This window comes from Fusarium poae, chromosome 3 (assembly GCF_019609905.1).
Source record: "Fusarium poae strain DAOMC 252244 chromosome 3, whole genome shotgun sequence".
In the NCBI taxonomy this organism is placed as follows: Eukaryota; Fungi; Ascomycota; class Sordariomycetes; order Hypocreales; family Nectriaceae; genus Fusarium; species Fusarium poae.
Window position 1 is genome coordinate 982,820 of NC_058401.1, and position 19,255 is coordinate 1,002,074.

Sequence of the window (19,255 nt, forward strand, 5' to 3'; positions counted from 1 at the left end):
ATGACTAGTTGCTCTTACAGAAGATAACACAAGAACTTGGCGGTCTGGGAGGTGTGCCCAGTCTATATCTACTACATTCGCATATCATCAGAACCCTGAATTTCAACATTCATTTTCTCGAAACAGGAATACCCCGATGTATCCTCCGAGGATACCGGTTTGAGTCTCGTCCCGGCCTGTGCGCACCCTGTAAACAGGGGTATGTAACATTTCCACCAGTGAGGGAACGAGTCGTCTAAAGCTACAGGGTTGAGCCCGGCACTTTCGGTGCTGGGGTCTTGGAGACAACCGATTGATGGAATTGTCAAGTTGTATGCAGATGCCACGAGGCGGCCCTATGATGAGAATATGCTTAATATTTTAGGGTTCCAGTACAAGAGCCAAGAGGTAACGTTGAACTTTGGAAGGTCTTCATTTGTCAAAGTCCGGGGAAGAGGTTGGTTACGCTCGGTGAGAGATGCACCGAACGCGGGGAAACGGTTTATCTTTTCCCGATTTGACTGTTTTTGACTGACTGAGATGATGATTGTGGTCGAAATTGGATATCTCGGCCGAGAAATAACACCTTTTTGAATTGTGAATCCTAAGTTATGTGATCATGTAAATTAGTAAAGATCATAGGACCTTCTATATTCTAAAACCAGGTTTGAAGATTAAACTGCAGTTAAATACTTGGTACCTCTTTTCTCAGTAGTATTTTCCAAGTTTTTTCAAAGATGACAGTCATATTGCCATGTCAACTTCAATATTAGGTAATAGGTAAATTAAAATGAATACTGATTGCATTTACCATTTGATTATTTCAATACATAGTCATGTTAAACCAACTACTATTGTAAACGATACAACGTATTTACAAGAACGCCTGCTCGAAGAAACAGGATCTACAGGGTAGGGCACACAAAGGCAAAACATCGAAACACGTGATTGGCATTGTCCTGCAGCAACGATCATAGTTTGATCTTTAATTCTAACCTTTTATCTAGCCCAGATAAAAGCCACATAGAGCACCACCGTTACTGCAACTGCCGACAGATGATATCCTCGATTGAAAAGTTGGACAACAAAGGAACCAATCAATCCTCAAGCATGACAGAGTCCCAAAAACGCCATCTATTCCTTCGCCCTTCAACCAATTACAACATGGGCATGACGAGGCCCCTGTCAGTCCGAATCGAAACTTTTCCTTGCCTGTGTTTATGAAAAATGCTATCAAGTCTCTGAGACTATGCTAATCTCTGGGGATTCTTCATTTTATCATTCAAGAGTGTAGTAACATGTCTTTTGACCAGGAGTCTTTTCATTCCAACTCAAATGACTCCAACACAAACCTTTCTTGACATCAATTCCTGGCGTTGCCCTAATGCAAGTTCTTACTATCTTTTCAAACCAAGCCTCTAGATAATCTGTTTCAAGCCAATGGTCTCTTCTTCACAGCCAAGCTAATGCTTACATTGTCTCAGGGCTGAAGTTTCCACTTGTACTAGCTCCATTCACTACCCTTACATAAATAACTCCTTACAGTTTGTGAGCAATATGTGTCTCTTTTACAACACCATCAGAAACCGCACCTTACTACGTACCATTCCCATATCCTTCCAACTCCAACGACGATTGATCTCTCAAACAATGTATAGTCTGGGTAAGATGAATGGACATGGAGATCTGAATAATTCCCATGCTGCCAGAACAACGGTCGAATTCGCCGTGGATCCATCGCTTAGAAGCAAGTCCCTCGCCATTGGGCGCGATCAAGATGACGCCAGAGTTCGCCAACAATATCGTCCTTTTCTTTTTGATAAAGATATGGCTGCTGATGACTGGGTGGCTGAATTGGAACTGAGTACGGCAATCAAGATGGTGCAGTCGGAGATTTTGGATAAGAAACTTGATCGTCTCCGAATTCTTGTTCTTTACGGTAGTCTCAGAAGTCGGTGAGTACCAAGGCCAGGATATGCCTGCCCCGAACCGTCTTGGTCATCATACTAATTTACATATTCTAGGTCATACTCACGCCTTCTAGCCCTCGAAGCCTCACGTATCCTATTTCGTCTCGGCTGCGATGTGCGAGTATACGATCCAACTGGTCTACCTCAAAAAGACGACATTCAACATGACCACCCCAAGGTCCAAGAACTGCGAGAATTGAGTAAATGGAGCGATGGCCACGTATGGATTAGTCCAGAGCAACACGGCAACTTGGTAGGACATCTCACACCAAGACACGAGTACAGACAGGGCTAACAACACTTAAAGACTGGCATTTTCAAGCAACAGATCGATTGGATTCCTCTATCAACAGGTTCAGTGCGTCCTACACAAGGAAGAACTCTAGCCGTGGCCCAAGTCAGTGGTGGATCCCAGTCTTTCAACTCGGTAAACTCGCTACGTATCCTTGGTCGTTGGATGCGCATGTTTGCCATTCCTAACCAGAGTTCGGTACCGATGGCGTACACCCAGTTCACGCCAGAGGAGGAGAGGAGTCGTATGATGCCTAGTTCGAACCGTGATCGCCTCGTTGATTGTATGGAGGAGCTCGTCAAGTACACTATTGTTATGAGGCCTCATTTCGATCTCTTTGGCGATCGTTTTAGTGAGCGTGAGGAGAAAAGGGTGAAAGAGATGAAAAGAGAGGAGGGAAACTAGACTTGACGGCATAGAAAAATGATCATATAAAGATATTGACTAGAGGTAAAAGGTTAAAATGTTTTTCACACGAGTAAGTTCTATTTACAATGGCATTGGATCGTATTAAACTATATTGTTGAAGTGTGCTACTTTAACCCTAGCCTCTTTCTTTACTTGACTCCTTTCTTCAAAAAGTACTCAGCAAGAGTTGCGATATGTCGTAGCTTCTCATATTCAGCACCACTCCTTTTCAGATTCGTAGCAACTGCATCAAACGTGTTCCAAACCTCAATGTACTTGTGGTTTGTGTTTTGGTTAACCCCAATACTGTGAAATGCATCTTCCATTCGGGCGCGTTCTCGGATCTTGGTTATATCATCTTCAACAATCGGACTGTACCCAAACGCGACAATAGTCTGTTGACCCTGCTTTGCCAATTCTCGGTTGTATATCACACTCAACCTCACACACTCAATGACAAGCGCTGCTAGACCTGTCGCAAGAGCGTTGGCGACAGAGCTACCTGTGTGAGGTTCGAATTTCTGTGCTGAGCTATCATCCTCTCTGCTGCTGATGACAACTTCGTGCCCGGGAAAGATGAAATCCACCGCATGAGGATCACCAACTGTGTCGAGCATAGTTCCAGTGGACTTTGCACCACCAATTCGAAAGCACTGACGGTTGCTCTGATGTGGGTAGTTGATGTCGGCTAACTGTCCTTGGTCACTAGTCGAACAGAACATGAGAATGCCGTGATTATCAACAGCGTTTTGTACCGCGGCATTGAATCGGTTTCTCAATTCTCCCTCTGGAGGTTTGATAGTCCATGACATGCAAATAATCTGCGATCCTCTCTCCGCAGCATAGTTGATGGCCTGGAAGTTATTAGAACCGATGATGAACCAAAAGAAGATGGGATAAATGGTACCTTGATTGCACTCTCTGGCTTGATTTGAAGTTTCTTGGAGTTTGCCGCCGAGACTGTCTGCAATTTGATGACATGAAAGCGCTTGGACAAACCTTGTGTATGAATTTCGCCATTAATGTCCCATGGCCGGAGGATGAGCTCCAATATGGCGGGACGCGATTGTTGGAGCTCCCGCCTTCAGAATCAAAGCTCTTGCCAAATATTCTCCGATCTTTGATGTCGTTGAGATCGGGGTGAGTAATATCGACACCATCGTCGATAAGAGCAACCTCCACGGGCGAGGGAGACACGCCTGTGGCCTCCCTGAGAGCTTTTATCTGTCTAAAGCATTGTGAAAAGTTTTGCATGCATTCAATCCATCTATGTGGATCAACTGGGCGCTCCTGGTGCTGAGATTTTGCCTCTGTTGTCCGGACATGCGCCAACGGCCGGCCACCACCTGATTTAGGTCGGATTACACGAGGCCGAGGGATGCCATCTGGCCAAAACTTATTCAAGCGCTCTTCAAAGGCTTGGAGGTTTTTAAAAGTTCGTTCAGGCGACTCAATTCCCTAAAGCAAGACGTTTTAGTGGTGATATGAACTAAACATGCTGTTACACACATACCTGTTTCTGAATTAGATGGATCACCTCTAGTGAAGGTAGAGAGGGAAGAGCATCTTGCTCTGACCACGCTCGAAGGGTGTTATTGCTTCCGCTCCATTGCAGGTAAACCTCGCGTAGATTGGCTCCAATCTCACGAAGCGTGACTGAATCAAGATCCAATCGTTTCCAGTCGAGCACTTCTACTTTCTGTCTACTCATTAGCCGGCCCCTTGAAGAATTCGATATCAAAAACCTACAAAGTACTTCAAACAACGTTCTATGGCTTCGTCACGATGTGAAGGCGGTTCCATGTCTTCAACAAAAACCTGCATTCTTTATTAGTCAGAGCACCAAGAATCATCTGGTGTGTCATACCTTGACGATCTTAGTAACAGATTTATTTCGAAGCCAATCAAAAAAGAAGATCATATCCTGAATGAGTTAGATATACTCCTAGAAGTAAAAGAGAATCGCATCGGTACCTCTCTTCCACTATATCTCACGTCTGATTGATCCCTATCGTCCTTGGTGGAAATCTGTGGAAACGCGACATACTGAAGTGCCGTGTCGAATCGTAAATGATCGAAGTGCTTTTTGAATTCATCTTGACTAAGGGCCTTGGGGGGCCCAAAGTCGAACCAGAATTCTCTAACTATGATGACGATTAGTTGAAATGTGTCTTATGACAACGCATTGTGCTAAGCTTTCTGAACACCCGGTCTTGAAAAGCTTGGATGGATAAGAAGATGAATGCATTACCACCTACCTGGCTCATCGTATAACTGTAAGTTCTCGGCTGCCTTCGCTGGGCTCTGCCTGCGCAACGTTTCAAGCTTAAGCAGGTTACTGATCATCTTTGCAGTCTCTGCAGTTTCTCTTGCCTTCTGTACAGACTTGCTAACCGTGTCGGGCTGAGTCCCAGTATGGGTACGGCGGATCGGGTTCAAGATTGGTGTACGAACAGGAGTGGTCGCTCCCTGCGGAGTTTGGGATATTGAGCCTCTTCGCTTCGAGTTTGCATCGCCCATATCCCTCGGTGGCGGAGGCCCCATGCTCGTCTTCGAAGTGCCAGACTTTTCCTCTTTTGTTAATACTCTCCTGGAGTCCTTCTTTGGATCGGATTTCTTTTCATCCCTAGTATCTGCCTTTTTTGAAGCTCCATTTCTAGCCTCTTGGATACTCATGTTTTCAGTAACTCTCTGTTGACTCTCTGCCATCTTTTTCTCTGTTTTTTTCCGAGTATAGTGGTGATATTGGTAGGCTGACAAGTTTTGGCTTGGATTTCTTGGGTCTTGTATTGTCATGTCCAATACACTGGGATGCGAGCGCAGTAGTTGTTCGACAATCTGCACCTGGCTAGTACAACATTGATCGTACTCAACTGCCATATGCAGAGGTGTACGACCTTGTTTATCTCTGACGGAAAACATTTCCTTTGGTACAAATGTGCAAAGGTTACTGAAGAACTCAAGTCTCTTTTGTCCATTGTCAAAAGTACAACTTGTAGCAGCATGAAGGCACGTAGTCTCGCTATCTCGACTGCAGTCTTTGAGTAAAAAAGTCTGGAACTTCTCGCGTGTTTTTGGCGGAATTGTTTTGCACATAGAATGGACAAACATTTCGTTCCCCCGTGAAAACGCGGCAGTTAAAGGAGTCCGCTTGTCGTTGTCCAAAGACCCCACGAGGCTGGACAAACGGGAAATGGCTCCAACCATGAGCCATTGGAGGATAATACTTGGGCGTTGCTGCACATCGTTCTTGTAGTTGTAGTAGGCCAAATGGTGCAGAAAGTTTCGGCCGTCTTGTGTATTCTTCTTCCACTCGTGTTTCTTCTTATTGATAAAATCCAGTTTCTCCTCCTTTTTTTCATCGTCGGTCAAGTTTGACTTTCGTTGCTGGATAGTCAATTGGCGTGCATCCTCCATATCTCGGTCGAACACTGCCTTGATAGGATCCTCATCCAAATCAGGCTCTGAATCAATTTCGAAATCTCCATCGTCTATGTTGATGTCGTTGTCATTATCCTCCTCGCCGTGCGCTTGTGGTACCGTTTTCAAGTCAGAGTTATATGAATCCATACTGATTGTTGGTGAGCTTTGATGGAGAGTCAAACGTACTACAGCTGTGGAGTTGTGGAAAGGACTTCCCTGTCAGACATAATTCGTAGGTAATTTGAGGACAGTGTGACTTTCTTCCGTAAGGCTCGGCTACAGATATCCATATCAAGTGCAGAACAAGGGACCCATGTAATAAGAGTTTCCAGCCGTACCCACACAACGTTCGACTATTGGCTCTGTAACCGCCTTGAACCACCTTGTATTATGAGATGGTGGCGATCGTCAGGGATTAATCTCACCATGTCTCGGCTATATAGAGATGTATCCTCCAGGTCCAATATACTGATAAGGAGCGGGGTAATCGGTGACAAGTGTACGTGACTGGCTTGAAAGGCATCTGATATTATATATAGACGTTGATTTAACATATTGAATGTGCTACTAAAAGCATCAACTATTACTACATTGTCAGTCAAAGTCTCAGTGTCAACATTTGCCAACTATACATGCCCAATGGCCGAATCTCCGAACCAAGATAATGATGATCAACCTCTCTTAAACTTGGAGGTACCGTTAGAAGATTTGGTAATCGGCGAAGACGAGACTTTTCACACCGAAAATGCTTCGTCTCATGATTGGGAGCGCCGCAATGTGACGGAACGAACTGATGGTAAAATCCATACACGCGTTGAGTTACTTTCAGTCAGCCACGGAACCTACAGTGAGGACGAAGGGAAAGCGACACTTTTAGTTTTCCGCTTCCGTTTCGACCCCCAGAAGAGCTCTCGACGAGTTCTAAGAGCTACGGTTCAAATCGAGTTTTTGGGTAAGAGTGGCGAGGCGCCTGTAGTCGAAGCCATCGCCCCCGAAGAACGGTGGACAGTGGTACCGACCACTGACTCTGAATCAACAACACGCGGGGGGCAGCTAAACTTGGGTCTTCAGGGTGTACCCCTTGTGTCTGCTGGGGGAACTGCAAGCTTGGAGAAAACAATAAGCAGGGATGTCAGCGACGCGACAACTATAACAGGCAGTATCAATCTCGGTACAGGCAAGAATTCGGGCGATTCGACGGTAGCATTTTGGAACTTTCAGGAGAATTCGCGCCGCAGATCGGGTGTTCCAGATTCGGTAACGACTGCGATCCGTCGTGTCCGGTCAGATGATGAGCCTTTTAATGCTGTCGTGACGTTGGAGGCTGAAGTCGACTGGGTGACTGGATTGGAGAACAAGTTTACAAAGATACCCTTGGACGATCCTATCCTATTCAATCCCAAGGCAACAGGAGAAAAGGCGAAAATTGGAAGGTCACACGGAGTGGAAAACTTGGCCAGCATCTCATTGTACGACTTATGCAAGGTGAGATTTGCTGTGGAGGCTCCGTTTACCGTCAAATGATATTCTAGAGAGGTTAGACAGTCACTCAGCAGGGGTTACAATAGCGAATCAGAGAGGAAGTAGGCCCCTCACAGAGATACAGTCCTCGGGGACTCACATGAATTTGAGACTTGAATTAGTGGTCGGTATTATTTAGTGTCTATATCTACGAACATGCGGAGTGGATGGATGACCATATTTTAATTACTCTGTTGTAAAAGCATCTCTAAAATAGAGGGAAATAATCACCCCTGCAGATCAAGGTTCCGTGTACCTGTAAGATACAATAGCGCTTACATCACCTGCAGCTTACCTGTCCGTGACCCGGCAGCCTAGTCTTTGGTGTCACCCTGACTCAGACGCCTTCCCCACCTGTGATAAGACTCTGACAGAAGACAGTGAATTTCTGACAGGTCCAGAGAGGCTGGTGCGCAAGTTCGTGGTCTCCCTCTACTCTACCTCCAACTTCTGAGCATGTCCAGCTAATTCGAAGACATCCTTTTGATCATGTCTGAGGAAGCATTTATAGAGGATGAAAGTACCGCATTTCATACCAATGCGATGATAGACGACCCAAAAACTGAAGACGGCCCAACGGGTGAGCCTGAAAGCCGAGGAACGTCCCCCGCCAGAGAGGCCGACGTGATTGAAGAATTGAAATGGAGGACTAATGATGATGACGATTATGATTCTATTCGATCACCACACTATATATATGAGTGAGTGATTAGAAATCTTGTTAAGATTCCGCTGTCACTAACCGTTTTCCAGTGCTGTTGTTATTCATGGCATCAGCAGCCAGAGTTCGAAGAGATGTGACCTCGACACTATTACACCATTCATACGAGATACCCTCAAGGGTGTGACAGAAGAACAAGGTCGGATAATAACATGGAGTTATTATACAAATGTTGAAGCGGGAAGATACTACACGCCAGACGGCGTTTACAAAGAAGCCGAAGACATGCTGGATTATTTGTGCGACCTTCGGACATCCGAGATTAAGGTTGGAAACTCTGCGTTCGACTACCCGACGAGTCTACTGACTTGTTTTGCAGAAGATGAGGCGTCCGATATATTTCTTTTCTCATGACATTGGCGGGACAATAGTCAAAGCGGTAAGTTATGTTGAGATCTTTTGTCATCGCATGTTTAGGCATACTTCGGGACTTACGCCTCGAAAATCACCCAACAAAAAAGCATGTTTAGGCAAGTTGTTGATAGTAGATCCAGGCGTTGTCACTGGCTTCCAAACATGGGACTCAGTATTCCGAAATCTTCGAATGTACCCGTGCTATGGTAAGGTTTGCAAATCCCTTGGATCGTTTAGAGTGTTGCTAATGATGTTAGTACTTCTTCGGCTATCCACACAGATGTCCCGATCCAGGAAAACTAGAAGACGCTATATTGCGACTAATGGCTGAAGAAGGTCCCCGATGGCCCGGCGGCATGTTGAATTACGCGAGGAGCCTGAAAGACACTGTCCTTGAAGTCAATGACAGTTTCCTGCAGACCCAGATACTTACACAGGCCAATTTCATCAACGTGGTTTCTACACACCAGGATCCAGTACAACAGGTTCGTGCAGCGAGAGCGTCTAGAACAGATAAAATTATACGATATACTAACTGTTTTGACAAAGATCTTTCCACTTTCCATGTCAACTATGGCTACTCCGTTCGAGAGAGTCGTAAAGATGGAAAGCCCTCATAGTGACTTGATCCTTGCTGGGTCAGATGGATCGCATCCCGTTAATGACATTGCAGATTCAGATTGGCTAAGTAAGTCAGCCACTATATGTACTCGCGGTGTAACTGACGATAGCTTCAGCTGGGGGTCTTACCGACGAACAGCATATCGCCTTTCGCAAACTCGTCAACCAAGCCTCACCAGTATTCCCATATCGAAAAATAGACACGAGTTGGCAACATCCAGATCTGTTGGAATTACCAAAATTGAACAAAAACTACATCATACATATGCGGTGTTCTCACGGAGCAGATGAATTGTCTGAAAATGCGAGCTTTTTCCTGGACAATCACAGAAAGGGCATATTCCAACCGTTGCTGTTCATGAAATTTGACGCACATGATGTGCGATTCAATAATTGCGAGGCAATGCTGCGGAGCTTTCTCGCTCGTTTTACATCCAACAGACTACAGAGTGGAGATTTCGTGGCAAGAACTTCACGAAGTATTACCGACATTAAATTTCGGAATGTTGTTGATCTGTTCAACAGGTGGGAGGTTATCCTAAATAATAGCGACAGTGAGTCGGAATGAAGCAGTTATCCCCCAGAGAACTGACGTGTCCATAGGCTTCGGAGACGGTATCCATGTCCTTGGTTGCTTTGATAATAGTGATGACTCTGCAATTTGGTTTCTTTCCCAACTTCGAAAGCTTTTCCTTAGAAGCGAAGTCGGTCTGAAGATGTTGATCATCACTACCAAAGGAAGCCCGGGCGACAGTCATATCACATCTACCTTGTCTGAATTTCCTACGGAAAACGTCAAGAGCATCGAATATATACCCGCGGATCCTCCTCCTTTCCCAGTTAACGTGAAGACATCAAAGTTTATGCAGCGATACTCAAGTTTTGTTGGGATCGACCAGCGTAGTCAACTCCGCACTATGCTCAGCCCATATGAAAATGATCATCAACTCTGTGAATTGGTCCTACAATGGTTATCATCTGACAAAGAGCTGATTAAGCGCATCCCTACACTTTCTGAGAAGCCTCTGACTGCAGCAATGCTTTTTGCTGAAATTCTTGACAGTATATCAGTGTCAGAAAGAGCATGGGCCAAGATAGTCATCTCGTGGCTTCTAGAAAGTTACAGACCTCTCCGAAGCGAGGAGCTTTTGCGTGTTTCTGATCTTGCATGGACTAGAACACATGGAAACAACTTCACGCCACCTGGTTTACATGATATACAAAAACACCTCCGTGGAATACTTACCATTGAAAATGGAGAAGTCCACTTCCGGCATTCGGATATGCGTTATTGGCTTGGAAGCCAACCGACGGCTTTTAATGAGAAGATGTGGTACTATACAACAGAACTTGGACGTCACAACACTATCCTGCACACATGCATTAACCACCTAAACGACATGACTAGAAACACCAAAGGCTGGGTTCACTCGCTTCCATATGCTATCGAGTTCTGGTCCAAACATTCAGAGTCAGCTGATGCTTCAGAAGACTTGATGTTGAGCCTGTTTGAGAACGAGCCCGTATTCCAGAGGTGGGCCAACGCCCTTGTCGAAATCCCCAACAGACGACTCAATCCACTTCCGGAACATATCAATCCTCTTTACATAGCCTCACATCTCGGCCTAACAACTGTTGTCAAGAAACATTTGGAGGGTCATTCTTATGAAGCAACGCTACTCAACCAGGCTCTGATCGAGGCTTGTAGAGTAGGTCACGCGTCTCTAATTCGACTTTTTCTGGATTCAAAGCTATTTGATCTAAGCCTTTCCAACTATGTCATACATGAAGCTGCAAAAGCGGTCAGTGGTGTGGGTAATGGAAATGACGAGGCGCTAAGAGAACTAATCAATTCCCTGCCGATGCCCCTTGATTCTCATAATGGGCAAATGAGTCGAACAGGCCGACGAGATGATGATTTCGAGGCTAAAGGAAATCAGCCAACAGACAACTCCATGGACAGTTCGCCCCTTGAACTGCAAGAGGCTCGAGACGAGACCCAAGATGATGGATATGAATCCGATCCACTTGAATGGCTGACGATGCCAATGTACCGAGCCGCCGGGTCAGGCATGGAGGATGTTGTGGTCAAGCTGCTACAGCTCGGATTAAAACCAAACCCCTCGAAACCAATTACTCCACATGATATGAGCTACCTTCACAGCGCCGTAGGCGACTCACGTTACGGTTGTACAAAGTTGCTTATCGATGCCGGTGCAAGCCTAACATATAAAAATGACAGCGGAAAATCAGTTTTCGAACACGCTATTGCATGGTCCTCTGGGGAGGTCATACAACTCTTGCTTGAAAGTGGCGCTAGAGTCGACGAGATACAAACTTGTGGTGATATGCCCTTGGGCAGTGCCATGTTTCTAGGCTCTTTCGAGGCTACCAAAGTCATTCTCTCCTATCGAGACTATCACGAATACTTTGTCCATGATCCAGACAAACACCCCGTCAACTCGGCTGTTGAAAATGGAAATCAGAGATGCCTAGAGCTTGTACTTGATCAAGGATTCAGTCCTAACAATGTCACTTCGAGTGGTGAAACAGCGCTAAGAACGGCGGTAGAGAAGGGGAGGTTTGACCTTTGCGAGCTGCTGCTACAGCATGGTGCCGACCCAGATCTGACCCCCGAAGGAGCGCGGACACCTCTAATCTCAGCAATATTCGAGGGAGACCTTGGTATGGTTAAACTGCTAGTCGAACACAAGGCTGCTATCGACAAGCGTGAGCTGCCCCCGGATGCCGGATGGTCACGCACACCGAGTTTGTTCTTACCAAGTTGAAACAGGCGATCACATACTAACAACGTATAGTGCACATAGCTGTTGACTGGAAGAAACCCACAATTGTTGAGTATCTTCTTCAACAGGGAGCAGACCCTAATGCCCAAGACTCAGATGGCGTGCCTGTCATCATGGCTGCGGCTGACAGTGGTGACGCAGACGTAGTCCAATGGCTTCTGGATAAGGGTTCTGTCACAAATGTGACCGCTTACAGCGATGAAAGGACAGCATTACAAGAAGCCGTTCCACACCCTGAAGTGGTCCGCGTTCTCCTCCAGCATGGCGCCGACATCACAACATCTAATTCGGAGTCACGAACACCCCTGGACTTTGCCATTTCTTCCAACTATCTGGAAAGTGTTCAAATCATACTTGAAAAGTGCAGAGACGTGCTTGACCTGGATTCAGAAACCACCCATCAAGAGTTATGTCTAGCTGTCGTCAATGGATTTACTGATGTTGTTGGGGCTTTACTTGAAGCCGGTGCCGACGTCAACACTGTTAACGAGGATGGCGAGTCACTTCTGATTCTTGCTGTTAAGCATAATGCAGAAAGTGACATGGTCTGCAAGATCCTGGAGTACAACCCCAACGTGGCGATCAGAGACAACAAACAGAATACAGCACTTCACCAGATTAAAGAATTCACAGTTCTAGAGACTGTGAGACGTATTGTTAATTCTGGTGCAAAGCTAGATGTTGTCAACGACTCCGAAGAGACACCGCTGGTGCTTGCCATTAGAGCTCAGCTCGATGATGTCTTCTCTTATATGCTCAGAAAGCAGCCGACTCTCGTCCATCGAGGCCCGGCATCATCAAACACGATACTGACGCCGTTGCATGAGGCGTGCATAAAGGGTTCACTGTTTATGGTTCAATCACTGATCAACTACAAAGTGGAAGTCAACTCATGTTGTGAATGGCTCTACGGAACTCCACTAGTCGCGGCGACGCTCAGATGGTCAACTGCCTCACATACTGGTCTAGCGAGTGATGTAGTCGCTCTTCTTCTTACGAATGGCGCCGACCCAGGAATTCCGAGCGGTATATTCCGATATCCACTCATCTCTGCATGTCTGGGATGTCCTACAGACGTAATTCAACTACTTCTGAACTCAAATGCGTCCCCTACAGACCATGACTCTCTGGATCGCAAACCAGTCCATCTGGCTTGTTATAACTCCTTGGATGTCCTCAACGCATTGGACTTGCCCGACTCTGAATTTTCAACTCGAGATATAGTTGGCAGAGTACCTCTGCACTATGCTGTCATGAGTGGAGATATTGGACTGGTACAGGTAGTGCTTGAGCGCTCTGAGCGAGCAGGCGTTGATATAAACACCCGCGACAACGACGGATGGACGCCACTCTTGTGGGCTGTACGAGCTTCTCGTATTTGGTATCGACATGAGAATGAGCGTATCTCGATTATTGATGTAGTGTCGTTTCTTTTGGAGAACGGCGCTGACCCTGATATCAGAGGGAAAGGAGTCAACCAAGACTGGACGGTTAAAGAAGCGGCATATTATTACCATGCTGATAGGTGAGTAATATTTTATCTACTGTAGACATGTGGGCTAATTATACTTTCTTTACTAGTGTTATATCAGCGGTTTGTAACATGTCAGAGGGCGACACTGGCTCCAAGAAAAGGGGTAACGAACTCACTTCCGCGAAATATTGTGACTGCTGTTTGCTTGACATCTACGGGATTCATTACCAATGCTCTCTATGCCATGACTACCATTTGTGTCACAAATGTCACATGTCTGCTCTCAAGGTACATCCTGCTCATTCATCATTCACTGAGTTGGGCAGTGATTTTATCGAACATGATGAGCGGGAGGAAGAAAATGTCAGTGTGATTGATATTGGAGATGGCGACGGAGAAGGCGATGGTGATATAACGTTGGACCTTGACGCAGAGACTCCATTCGATGATTTTGGTGACGATGACTCGAATGTAGAGGATCTGCTTGATGGGCATTTTGTAAAATAGTTACATGTGCGATTCGATCTTGTACTAAACCCCGTCAGATTCTCCCCATGTGTCTCGGCTGCGAACTTGACTAGTGATGACAATATTTCTGAGTCTTGGAAGACAAACGAGAGGTTACAAATTGTGTAATGTCGTTGTACCATAAATATCTCTCGCAAGAAATCGTTCTTGGGTAAGTTCATTACATCATGTTCACAGAGGCTTGACAGCATACACCTGGAACGAACCTGTTCATATTTGATCAATCCAAATGTCCAAATAGCGATGCGGATGTACTTACCCGCCCACTCATTCAAGTCAGTGATCCCCAAACGATCACCCAGAATATCCTCACTATTGCCAAAGTCTGTCGCTGGTTTCTGAGGGCCGCATGCAGATGAACCAACTCTACAAGATGATTCTGCCTCTTCATTCCCACAGCAAGAACTCTCATTATCGTGATCAGTGAAATAGACATTGAGATCACTTTTAGTATCGACGATAAGAACATCTGTCAATTTTTAGCTCAACTCAAAAATTTCTTCTGCAGTTTAGCTCACCTTCAAATCCCGCGTTCTTCAGAAAGACTTCATAGTCACCAACAGGACTAGCACCAGAGATACATCCGACGTACAGAGCAATATTGTTTCTGATCTCGTTGGTAAACTCTTTCCGGGCGAGTATATCGCTGACAGCAAGACGTCCCCCTGGCTTGAGAAGTCTGAACATCTCGTCGAACACCAGCTGTTTCTCTGAAGCGGGAACGAGATTGACGACGCAGTTACTGATGATGCAATCGGCTGTAGTATCGGCCAGTGGTACAGATGTGATGGTTCCTTGGACAAACTCGACGTTTGAGATGTTCATGGTTGCTTTGTTGACATTTGCCTTGTCTATCATGTTCTTACAAATTTGGTTAGATTTACTCATGACTGGGATGGTTTATGACAGTGGAGCTTACCTTGTTCATGTCCACGCCGATTGCTTTTCCCTTTAGACCGACCTTTTTAGCAGCTGCGAGAACGTCGAATCCAGCGCCGGAACCAAGATCTATCACAGTTTCTCCCTTATGAACAAGTCAGTCTAGGGTCGGGCAAAAGGTATGTTGTAACCTACTTCTCTCAACTTCGCCAGGGCAGTGGGATTACCACAGCTCAAGCCAAGATTTGCACCCTCCGGAATCCCTGCGAGTTCTTCTTCCGTATAACCAAACGCTTTTGCAACAGTTTGCTCATATTTACCAGTGGTGCTCTTGGTAACTGAACCATAGCGCCTGTGAACTTGTTCGTAGATTTCTTTTGAGTCCATGTTGTTGACTTGAGGTACGTAGTAGTTGCAGCTGTTTCTCTGTAGAGAGTGTTTCCGTGCCTATTTTATAGACGAGAATCCTTTGGGATAATGGAGAAATAACGATATGTCACCGTTCGAAAACAACAGTTACTAACATACCAATCAAGTTCGCTCGTCTAATATCATGATGGTGCACATCACGACACTACAAATAAGGGCGTCCAATCACATATCAGTTGATTACTAAGGTCACCGATCGATATAGGCCACCACTACCTGCACAGCTAGCTGTGCGAATAGCCTATGTGACTTTTATATACCTAGCTATATATATAAGGATATATATCACTTTCTTGCTTATTTATATACCTTCTTTCTTTAATATATACCTAATTTATCTAATTAAATATATTTATATTATCTATTTAATTTAATCTATTAATTTTTTAATAATAATAGCTTTAATTAACTTATTTTTTATTATATTTAATCTTTTTTATCTTATTAATATTAATATTATTAATATAGACTTTTAAAACTTTAATAATTTCCTTAATAATATTCTTTTACTTAAAAGTATTTATATCTCTTATATAGACCTTTTTAAGGCTATTAATATATAGGTATTTAAGAGAGATTATACTTTTATAATAAAGATATTTACTAAGACTATAAGTAAAAAATAAAAGGTTATTTATATTTATAATTAAAATATTAAAAGATATTAATTTATTTTTAATTTAAAAAGGAAATAAAAAATAATAATATATTATAATAAGTATATATTCTTTATTTTTATAAAAAAAAGCTTTAATAGGTCTTAATAAGTATTAACTTATTAATTTAATATTAAATTTATAATATATAATTATTTTAAGAGTATTAAAAGAAATTTAATTTATTTAATTTATTATTAATTTAATAATAAAGATAAAAATATAATTTAAAAGCTTATTAAAGTAAATTATAGCCTTTACTAAGTTTATAATTATCTTAAATAGAATTCCTTAAAAGATTATATTAAAGCTCTTAATAAGAATATTTAAAACTTTATTATTATAATAAAATAAGCTCTTCTTAATAATTAAGATTATATTAAAGCTTTTCTTAATTATCTATTTAAGGAAAGTTTTTAATATTAGCTTAAAATTAATAATAATTAATAAGTTAAATTTATATTATTTATATATCTTAATTTAATTTAATATTTAAAGTTATATCTATAAATAATTATTCTTAATTATATATATAAGACTAATAAGTATAATATATCTCTTTTAAATATTATTAATATTAATAGTATTAAGAAGACTTTTTATATAGGCTTTACTTTCCTTAATTATAAAGAAAAGAATAACTTTATTTAAGTCTTTAATTATCTTTAAAAGCTATATAATATAAATAGAATTAAGGTTCTTAATATTATATTTATAAATTAATACTTTATTTATATTAATATAATTACTTTAATTAATTACTTCCCTAAGATTATTATATATTTATATAGTTAATATATTATAAATATTATATTAAGCTTTTATAAGCTAGGCTTTAAGGAGTATTTTAATAATAGTTAAAAGGTAATATATTAAGATAATTTCTTTTCCTTTTAATAAGAAGTAATATATATATTAATAAGGGAAATCTATTATAAGTAATTAAAAAAGCTTCTTAATTAATATATTAAATTAAACCTTAAAGAAATTAACTATTTACTTTAAGTATAGCTTAATCTATATAAATATATATTTATTAAGGCCTTTATTAATAGTATTATATATTTTAAGAATTATATTATTTCTTAAATTAAAAGTATTTATATATTAATTAAATTATATTATAACTATTTAAGGTAAATTAATTTATTTAAAGCCTTTAATATTATTAAGCTTATTATTATAAATTAGCTTATTAGCCTTTAAGGTATTTAAGCTAAGGAAGTATTTTTAATATTAAGTTAAATATCTTTTAAAAAGTATTTATATAGTTAAATTATTAACTAGGTTTTATATAAGGCTTTTAAGGAAATTAATAAATAATAAAAAAAAGTATTAAAAGACCTTTCCCTTTATATTAAGTTATTTTCTTAATCTTTTAAGTTACTATATATATATACTTTAATATTATTAATCCTAGCTAAAAAGCCTTTAATATTTTTATATTTTAATTAATATTAATATCTATAGTAATAAAATAACCTTTTTATAATTATTAAGCTATTTAAAGTATATAATTATTATATTACTTTAATTAAATTATTAATATTAAGTATATAATATAAGCTTTTTTCTTTTAAGATTATTAAGTAATTATTATTATAATTAAAAATAAAGGTATTAATTTATTTTACCTATAAGTAAAAAGATTATATAAAGGTATTATAAAAGTATATAAAATATTATAATTACTTTAAATAAAATAATAAATTACTTTATATAAGTAAATTTATATTAAAGGAAATATTTTTTCTTTTATTTATACTTATTATAATATAAAAGCCTTTATTATACTCCTTTTTACTACTAAAGTCAGATTTATATAATATATAGACTAAAATATATAATATATATACAAAGTATATATAGTATAAAAATACCTAGTATAAGTCTTAATTATAAGGGGTATAATTAATAGATATAGTATAACTACTATAAAGTATATAGTCTTTTATTAAAGTATATTAAATATAATTATAATTAATATAAAGATTAAGGCTAAATAAAGCTATATATAAAAGTAGTTTCTTTAAAGAAGCTAAAAGATTAAATTATAAAGAAAATAAATAGCTAAATTAATTATAATTAAGCTTATAATAAAGCTACTAAAGCTAATAAAGAGTAACTTCTTATAAAAGAGAGTCCTTTATATACTATATAGTAAAGTAATATCCTTTTTATATTTTAAAGGCTAATAAAATTAAGTAATATAATCCTAGAGTAATTTAAATATATTAACTAGATTACCTCTCTTAAGGAAGTATTTTTATAGTTTAATAATTAATTACTATATATATTTAAAATAAGCTTTTAAAGGTAAATTAATAACTATATATATTATTATTTAATTAAGTTAATTAAAAGAATTAAATTACTTTTTATATATAGTATTTATATATTACTTTTCTTTATAATATTATAGTTATAAATTCTTATATTTAAAATAAGTTTACTTTATAAAAGGTTATATAATTATAAATACTTTTCTAATACTTTTTTTATAATAATTATATAAATATAATTTATATATTATTAAATAGAGAAAAAAAAGTAAAATTAAATAATATATTAATTTAATTAATATAATAATATTTAATATTTTTTTTTCTACTTTATAGTATTTTTTAAAAATAATAATTATTTATTATATTTAACTTATATAAATATCTTGCCGATGCTAACCTATGTGAATAGCTGCAGATGTCTTGGATGAACTTGCTAGTCGATTGAAGTTGAAAGAGGAAGAAGTTGCTGCTGTCTGTATAGTTCAATAGAAGCTTCTTTTATCAATTACCGACATTATAGAGTTCAGGTAGTTGCCCTTATTTATATTAGAAACCTTATCTTAAGAGAAACTATATATAATCCTTTAATCTGCATAGATAGATAAAGTATTATAAATAACCTTTAATAAAACTAAAAAGAGCAAAAGTAATCTTATAATTATATACTAAAAAAATAAATAAATAAATAAATATCTTTATAAGGCTATATAAGGCTATAGAGTTTATATACTTATTAAGATATTAATAAAATATAATAATATTAAAATAATTATAATAAATACTTTAATTTATTATATTCTTTATTATACTTAATTAATTTACTTTTAAGGAAATACTTAATTAATATATATACTATTTATTTATACTATTTAAATTATTAAAGTATATATTATTATTCTTATAGCTAG

General features: G+C 39.7%; 5 protein-coding genes across 5 annotated transcripts; 3 read left to right on the forward strand and 2 right to left on the reverse strand.

The window, feature by feature from the left end:
• Positions 1-1,629: 1,629 nt before the first annotated feature.
• FPOAC1_007719 (uncharacterized protein) lies at positions 1,630-2,646 on the forward strand (the record flags this gene model as incomplete). Its single annotated transcript, XM_044852169.1, has 3 exons — positions 1,630-1,934; positions 2,004-2,202; positions 2,257-2,646. 3 exons carry the CDS (start codon positions 1,630-1,632, stop codon positions 2,644-2,646), a joined length of 894 nt encoding a protein of 297 aa, XP_044704839.1.
• A 152-nt stretch (positions 2,647-2,798) lies between these two features.
• FPOAC1_007720 (uncharacterized protein) lies at positions 2,799-6,219 on the reverse strand (the record flags this gene model as incomplete). Its single annotated transcript, XM_044852170.1, has 8 exons — positions 2,799-3,503; positions 3,557-3,589; positions 3,649-4,107; positions 4,163-4,348; positions 4,399-4,467; positions 4,517-4,573; positions 4,624-4,793; positions 4,908-6,219. 8 exons carry the CDS (start codon positions 6,217-6,219, stop codon positions 2,799-2,801), a joined length of 2,991 nt encoding a protein of 996 aa, XP_044704840.1.
• Positions 6,220-6,711: 492 nt separating this feature from the next.
• On the forward strand, positions 6,712-7,596 carry FPOAC1_007721 (uncharacterized protein; the record flags this gene model as incomplete). The annotated part of the gene is made up of 1 exon (XM_044852171.1): positions 6,712-7,596. One exon carries the CDS (start codon positions 6,712-6,714, stop codon positions 7,594-7,596), a length of 885 nt encoding a protein of 294 aa, XP_044704841.1.
• Positions 7,597-8,082: 486 nt separating this feature from the next.
• On the forward strand, positions 8,083-14,151 carry FPOAC1_007722 (uncharacterized protein; the record flags this gene model as incomplete). Its single annotated transcript, XM_044852172.1, has 12 exons — positions 8,083-8,294; positions 8,347-8,581; positions 8,634-8,693; positions 8,809-8,874; positions 8,926-9,153; positions 9,218-9,356; positions 9,406-9,843; positions 9,893-10,998; positions 11,041-12,058; positions 12,109-13,621; positions 13,678-14,068; positions 14,116-14,151. 12 exons carry the CDS (start codon positions 8,083-8,085, stop codon positions 14,149-14,151), a joined length of 5,442 nt encoding a protein of 1,813 aa, XP_044704842.1.
• A 118-nt stretch (positions 14,152-14,269) lies between these two features.
• Positions 14,270-15,364, reverse strand: FPOAC1_007723 (uncharacterized protein; the record flags this gene model as incomplete). Its single annotated transcript, XM_044852173.1, has 5 exons — positions 14,270-14,304; positions 14,358-14,567; positions 14,617-14,959; positions 15,018-15,122; positions 15,173-15,364. The coding sequence occupies 5 exons, from the start codon at positions 15,362-15,364 to the stop codon at positions 14,270-14,272; spliced, it is 885 nt and encodes a 294-aa protein (XP_044704843.1).
• Between the last annotated feature and the right edge of the window lie 3,891 nt (positions 15,365-19,255).